At 33.5% G+C, this 8,355-nt stretch overlaps 1 protein-coding gene across 2 annotated transcripts in view; it reads right to left on the reverse strand.

The window, feature by feature from the left end:
- Positions 1-2,202: 2,202 nt before the first annotated feature.
- Positions 2,203-8,355, reverse strand: part of LOC100213652 (ran-binding protein 3) — a 68,334-nt gene continuing 62,181 nt past the window's right edge. For both annotated transcript variants that reach the window (XM_065818164.1, XM_065818163.1), the window contains one exon: positions 2,203-2,485. In XM_065818164.1, coding sequence (XP_065674236.1) covers positions 2,475-2,485 — 11 coding nt within the window. In that variant the 3' untranslated portion in view covers positions 2,203-2,474. The remainder of the gene's footprint in view (positions 2,486-8,355) is intronic.

The raw sequence follows: 8,355 nt of genomic DNA on the forward strand, positions 1-8,355 counted from the left end.
ATATTTAACAAAATAGATAATACGTTATCATCCGCATAAACAAATTGTTTCCGATTATTTAGGTAACTTTTAAGCCAAATTAATATATTTCCAGTAATTCCGTACCACTCCAACTTATATATGTGAACTCTTTACCATTATGAATAAAGAACAAAAGCATATATTAAACTGGTTTAAATGTAATAAGTTAACTTTAAGTGTTAATAAAACCAAATGGACTCTATTCCATTCGTTTGCAAAAAAGCGATTTTTACCAACAAACTTGCCGCAACTTTATATCGACAAAATTAAAATAAAAAATAATTCCGTTATAAAATTTTTTAGGCGTTTATCTCAATGAAAACATCAACGCACTGGAATCAACGCATTAATTATATGTATCTACGAAAATTTCAAAAACATTTGTTTCGTCGTCAAAAACATGGGCTCCGCACAATTAACTATGCTGATCGTTTTACACATACAAAACCTATTTTTACTGAAATAAAATTTATTTGAACCCGTCGTATTTAAACTTTTATATTTTGCATATTTATGGAGAAATTATCTATCCCCGTTTTTAAATATACTTTCAAACTCAAGCCTAACAACAAATACGATATAAGAAACATAAATCTTTTAAATGAGCCGTATTGTCACACAAAATTTAATCCATTTTACGCTGCTTATCGTGGACCCCGCCTATGGAAAAATATTGTTTTGCGGAATTTTGATGTACCAACTTCTTTTTATCTTTTCAAGCTCAATCTAAAAAAAAAGTATTTTTTAACTTGATAATATACTGATACTTCTAATATTTAGAAAATTGTTATTCAACTTAGATTTTAGTACTTTTATTCTAATTTTTACTTTATTTTTGAATGTTATACTTGTCTTTATTTTGCTTGTTTGTGCTTTATAAGGTTCTGACGTCACGATCTTTTTTCATATCCTAACTTCTGTTTCATTGTAAGCAGTTTATTTACGCATCTATACCTTTGTAAGTGCTTATATTAATGTGTTTTTTCTTATTTTAATGCTGATTAATGTTGTAACTATTTTAATTGTAACACGATGTATATCGCACATATAATTGTACTGTGACATTTCACTGTAAGCGAAATTTTAAAAAAACAAAAACGTAATGCGAAACAATATTATCTCATATGCGGGGTCCACGAAAAGCAACGCAAAATTGATTAAATTTTGTGTGACGAAACAGCTAATTTAAAAGTTTGTTTCTCATATCGTATTTGTTGTTAGGTTTGAGTGTGAAAGTATAATTAAAAACGGGGATAAATAATTTCTCCATAAATATACAAAACATAAAACTTTAAATAGATTGAGTTCAAATAAATTTATTAATCTTATTTCAGTAAAAATAGGTTTTGAATGTGTAAAACGATCAGCAAAGTGAATTATTCGGACCGCATATTTTTAATAAGATTATTTATATATTGAAGATAACGACTTAGTAAAAAAGTTTTAGTTTCTCAAGGAAACATATAATAAATTCCCCACAGAGCAAACGAACGACAGCTTCTTGTCAATTCTTATTAGGCACTGAACTAATTGATATTGCACATGTCCTTAAAAAACAGAAGCAAATAGCCCGGGAGATCGGGCTAGTTGCCTGTTTTTACTTTTAAGCACTGTAGCGTGTATGCATGATTGTAACGTGTATGGCGCATTTTTTGTAAATAATAAAGTATAGTCTTTAATATGAAATAGGTAACATGTTTAAGTTGCTTTTATTATGCAAAAAATATTCTTGGGGCCGACCACGGCAAACACATTCCAGGTAGGGTAAGTCGCGCAAGCTATATAAGCGATTATTAATGAGTGAAATTTTCAGAATTTTTTTTCATATTATTTTGGCAAATTTTTCAAGAGAAAAAAAATTGCTAAAATTGCTATTAAAAAAAAAAAAAATAGTAAAAGTACAGAAGACTTCCTGATCGTCAGAAGGAGAAACAGCCTGTCGAAGAAAAATTTAGATAAGTATTTTTTACTAATTTATATATATACATATATATATATATATATATATATATATATATATATATATATATATATATATATATATATATATATATATATTCGCATAAAAAGTTAAGATAGGGTATTCTAGAGTGGAGGTGTGCAACATCCTTTAGTATTTATAATCTGATATCTTTTGCATTAGACACCAGGTAAGATTATACAGCAAAAACTTTTAAACAGTTGAGTTAACAAATAGAACCTAACAACTGTTTACAGTATGTATACATGTTTCATAAATAAAAAGAAATCTGCGACAATAAAAATTAATCTTTTAAGTAACATTTTCACGAACTTTTGCGTCACTTTAGTTTTCTTTTAAAATGCGAGAACAAGAAAGCGTCACTTTAGTTTTCTTTTAATGCGAGACAAGACATCTTCAGATAACTGAATGCATCGGTGTGTTGTAAACAAATGTTCTTCATACTTGTTAAGAAAAACGTTCTTCAATCTTTTCATTGGTTATCTAATTTTTTATTAATAAAAAATTTAAAATAAAATCTACTGTTAATTTATTTAAAATTTAAAATAAAAAAAAACTTCGTAAATTAAATTTTAACAATTACTATAAATATTATTTTTTGATTAATTGAAAATGAAATTTTACTGAAATAGAAATATCTAGTTTCTAATTTTTAACAAAAGAAGTTTTCTTTAAGCCATCAACTCATATTACAGTTTTTTTGAGTTATTTTTTTTTTATATTGTAGTTTTCTTCTATTCATTAATATTATAATACTCGCACGCTTATGAATAACTTTTATTCATGAGCGTGTTAAATTTTTTGGTTTCACCAATTGCTTACCGACTCTAAAGAGTACTAAAAATTATATATATATATATATATATATATATATATATATATATATATATATATATATATATATATATATATATATATATATATATATTAGTTCTACCGAAAAGTTCTGTCCGTTTTCCGAACAAAATAAAATACAAATTTTTGATATCACCTATAAACTTTATTGAATAATATAATTGCCATTATTTTCAATGACGTCTTGCCATAAAGTTAGTAATTTGTATATTCCATTTTTGAAAAACGTTGTATTCTTTGATTTAAAAAATTGAACCAGTGCTTGTTTGATATATTCATTGTTTTCGAATTTCTTGCCATTCAAGAAATTTTGTAAGGACAAAAACAAGTGATAGTCGGAGGGCACAAAGTCCGGGAAATATGGTGGATGCAACATAATTACCAAACGAGTTTTAGCCTAGTCTGCAATTTTTTGACTAGTCCCCAAAGCAGCATGCGGCCTGGCATTATCATGACGCGGTATGATTTCCTTTCTATTGAACATAGGCGGCATTTTTTCTTGGATTTTTGTCTTTAAACTATCAAATTGCTGACAATACTCCAAATTAAGCTTTTCGTTCGGTTTTAAAAGCTCATAATGAATTGGTCCTTGAATGTCCCACCATATACACAACATTCACTTATTCAGAGTCAAATGTGGTTTAGATGCAAAAGGGCTAGGTTTTCCGGGTTCATAATATGCCCTTTTTCTTACGATGTTTTTGTAAGTAATCCACTTCAAATCCCCAGTTATCATCGTGTTCAGGAATGGCTCGGTTCTGTTCCGAGCAAGTAGAGATGTGCATATGACAACTCGATTATCCAAATTCCTCTGACCTAATTTATGCGGCACCCATCTTGAATTATATTTTCATACTAAATCTATATTTCGAATATGGACCGAAACAGTTTGTTGAGCTGATTTAAGTGTTTCTGCAATCACGGATGTTGTCAGAAAAGGATCTTGCTCCAACATGTTCTTAATAATGTCGTTGCAAATTAAAGATGGACGCCCAGAGTGTGACCGACCAGAAAAAAATCACCGGTTTGATATTTTTGGAACCATCTTATACATGTCCTTTCAGAAACAGTACTTTCATCAAACACTTTCAATAAATTTCTACATGCTTCTGTAGCATTTTCTTCCTTGTTAAAATTCGTATAAATTACAGAGGCGTAAATAAACTTTATTAGTAGCCATGTTTACACTATCACTATATAAAAAAGAAAAACGTAAAATAACCTTGTTTGAGTTAATTTGCAACGATTTTATGAATACTTTAAATTATAAAAATAATGAGCCAAATATGCGTCAAATAAACATGTGCTAAGCCATCGAAAATTGTTTTAAAAGAAACGGACAGAACTTTCCGGTAGACCTAATATATATATATATATATATATATATATATATATATATATATATATATATATATAAAACGAGTGCAACCAATAATGCTAATTTAGTTTCTTTATATAAAAGTGCTGCATTTTTTCAATTTAGAGAAATAACTATGTAAGTGTTTAGAGACAAAGTTCTTTAAGTTTTATTCATCACAAAGTTCATTATTTGTACACGAAAATTAATAAATTAACCAAAAGTATTAAAAAAAGTTGATTTCCTTCTGGACAAAACAAGTGCAACTCGACAAAATGTTGACCAAGCTGTATTGCACTATCAATATTTCGTGGCGAATCCTTTGTTGTCGATCACAGCCTTGCATCTTTGAGGCATAGATTCGATCAGGTGATCAATGAAACGTTGTGGAATCACTGCCCAGGCCTTTTGGATTTGTTCAAACAGTTGATCCTTATTACGAACACCTTCACGATTAATTCTGCGGTTGACAATCTCCTACAGGTTCTCGATAGGGTTGAGATCCGGAGATTGAGGCGGCCAATCCATCACCGATAGGTGGTTGTCTTAAAACTACTGCTTGACTACTTTTGCAGTGTGTTTTGGATCGTTGTCTTGCTGAAAAACCCATTTTATTGGCATATTCCATTCAGCATGAGGTAACATAACATCTTTCAGGATATTTTTATACATGAAACAGTCCATTATTCCATCGTTTTGATGTATTGGACCTAGACCGTTAGCAGAAAAACACCCCCAGACCATTACATTGCCTCCACCATGCTTCACGGTCTTATGGCAGTAACGTAAATGAAGGCGTTTTCCGGCCGGTCGACGTACACGGCAAATGCCATCGCTCCCAATGATTTTGAACTTCGATTCATCATTGAAGAGGACAGTTCGCCATTTCTGCACATTCCAGTCAATATGAGATGTAGCAAACAGGAGTCTTTTCTTCTGGTTTTTTAGTGAAATCAGCGGTTTCTTTGCAGGGCGTCGAGAAAACAATCCGGCTTCAACAGCACGTCGTCTGATTGTTCGGTCCGATACAGGCAGCTCTAATTGCTTTTGTATCTGGACTGATGATATCCAGGGATCCTTCTTGACGGATCTGACGATCATAGAATCCTCTATAGAAGTGGTGGAACGCGGTCTTCCACCTTTGTTATCTGCTGCCAACTTTCCCATAGAACGATATTTAGAACATAGTCTTGATACGGTCCATTTTTTCACGCAATATTTATCACAAATACTTTTTTGTGACATTCCACTTACGTAATCGCCAATAATTTTCTTTCTTAGTTCCAATCCATCTGTCGGGAGCCATTTTTGCACTTGAAGTCATAAAAATAATAAAAATAAATAATCACGCTTCTCAAGGCTTACCGTGTTACAATTACCTTGTGATGATACAATAATGCTCTGTGGAACACAACGTCTTGGTTGGATGTGGACTGTATTGATGTAATGAAACACTTGTTGTATTTCACTTCTTGTATTGATGTTCTTCGATAAAACACTTTGATAAAACTCACTTTGATAAACTGTCTTGATAATACTGACTGATTGACTTCCATATACTGACTGAATTACATGTTGATTTACATGTCTCTTATATAGTAAAATGAACCTGTGTGAACCTGTTCTGGAAGATTCTAGAAGCTTCTTTTCGATGCTTCTGGATGCTTCTGAATGTTTCTGGATACTTCTGGATGCTTCCAGATGCTTCTTTTGGAAACTTCTAGAAACTTCTGCATGCTTTTGGATACTTCCTTTAATTATTAAAAAACTTACGTGACGTTGACACGGACCAGACTTAAGAAAATGAAACAAACCAAAAAAGTTGCACTTGTTTTGTCCACTGCAAAATGGCACTTGTCAACGAAATTCTGCCTGGGTGCTGTCACCTGTCAGCTGATTGCTCATGTCATGGCATCCTATGACTCCAGACTCCTCAACTGTTTGCTGTGGTAGTATAGTTCGTTTCGTTTTTAAGACATGTAAAAATTAGGAACACTTTTTAGCATTGTTCGATGTTGGTTGCAAATGTTTTATCCAATACTGTATATATATATATATATGCATATATCAGGTTCAGGTTATCCTGCTACTAGTAACATGTAACCCAGTACAATCTGCTTCATGTCCTGCTGCCTTGTAGGATACGCCTTTTTAGGCAAAGGCTAGGAGATGCCAACTCCGATTTAAAACACCCCCTGCCTTGGGGCTCTTGGTTGAGTAAAGGCTAGAGATGGTGTCTCGATAAAAACACTCATCTTAGGCAGATGTTAAATGCACCCAGCTACTGTCTTGTAGAAGGCCCCCTAGGCAAAGACTTAAGGGGTAAACAGATTCTATCAGTTGACCAGCCTCGCACCCCTTCTTCATCTATTAGGCTGGCGCAGATGTATTTTTAATACATTGTTTCCAGTTTAGGATATTAAATGCTGGATCTTCTTGACTCAATGCATGGGTTTGCTTGTGTCACTGTTTTTATGACTAGGCAACTCATTCTATTATCTCCTTATGAGGGTACAGCTCTAAAACTCAGTTTTATGGTTCTGAGGCCGGCTGGTAGTCAGGCTTCCCGAACTCTGTGGTAGCTCTCAGAGAGGCTGATTCCATCAACAGCTGAAAAATATCAAAGTATTAACTGTGCCATGTTGCGCATGGATGATGTCCCTGTTTGTACTTTTAGTGTGCATTGCGGAGGCCACATTTGGAGCCCTTTGTTACGACTTAGGGTTTATTAGTAGTAATGAGGCAATTGCTTGGGCTATTAAACGGTGTTCTGAGTACTATCTATGCTTTGAGTCAAGTTCTTCAATCTAATTTAAAAATGAATAAAGTACCAAAAACTATAAAACACACAAAAAACCATCATCATCACCAAGTTCTCTAAACCTATCATTCACTAATATTCGTGGTCTTCAAAGTAACTTTTCTTCTGTTGAGTCTTATCTCTTGCAAAGTTCACCAGACCTACTTGCTCTTTGTGAGACTAATTTGAGTTCGGCTGTCTAATCTTGTGATCTTAGTGTTGATGGTTATCTTCCTCTAATTCGTAAAGACTCCAATAGTCACATGCTTGGCCTGGGCATTTACATTCGTAAGAATTCACCTGTTTGTCGTGAAACTAGGTTTGAATCCACAGACTATTCTTTCATGTGCTTTCGTTTAGCACCACTTCATTCTGTTGCCTTTCTCTTTGTTCTATATCGCTCTCCTTCATCTCAAGACTGCACTCTTTTTGATGTTATTTCTGATCATATTGACCAAGCCTTCTCTCTTTATCCATCAGCTAATATAGTTGTTGCCGGTGACTTTAATGCTCACCACTCTGAATGGCTTCGCTCTAGTGTCAGTGACTCTGCAGGCATTAAAGCCCACAACTTTTGCCTTTCTCAATCCCTAACTCAAATAGTCAACTTTCCAACTCACTTTCCTGACAACCCTAATCATTTACCTTCTCTACTCGACTTATGTCTTGTTTCTGATCCTAGTCAGTGGTCAGTTTCTCCACATTCACCCTTAGGTGCTTCTGATCACAGTTTGATCTCTTTAAAACTAATATCTCATTCTTCTTCATCACCTGAATACCCCTATTATCGAACCTCTTACAACTACAGTAAAGCTGACTGGGATTCTTTCCGTGATTTTCTTCGTGATAGTCCTTGGGTAGAAATCTTTCAACTTCCTGTCGACAAATGTGCTTCTTACATAACTTCGTGGATTCAGGCTGGCATGGAATCTTTTATTCCCTCTCGACGATTCCAGGTCAAGCCTCACTCTCCTCCATGGTTTTCCTCACACTGTGCTGCTGCAATTGCCAATCGAAACCGTTACTTCCATATTTATCAACAAAACAATTCTCAAGAAAACAGACGTCTGTTTATTACTGCTAGAAACAACTGTAAAAAGGTTTTGTCTAACGCCAAAACCCGCTATTCTCAGGTCATGAAATCTCGTATCTCATCTCAAAAATTAGGCTCTCGTGACTTCTGGAGAATCTTTAATAATATCAATAATAAGGGCAAATCTATAGTTCCACCTCTCTTGTATGGTTTATACTCTGTCACCTCACCTAAAGACAAAGCCGAACTGTTTGCTAAAAACTTTTCATCAATATCATCTCTTGATTCCACTAATTGCATTCTACCTG

Source organism: Hydra vulgaris, chromosome 14 (genome assembly GCF_038396675.1).
Source record: "Hydra vulgaris chromosome 14, alternate assembly HydraT2T_AEP".
NCBI classification, from domain to species: domain Eukaryota; kingdom Metazoa; phylum Cnidaria; class Hydrozoa; order Anthoathecata; family Hydridae; genus Hydra; species Hydra vulgaris.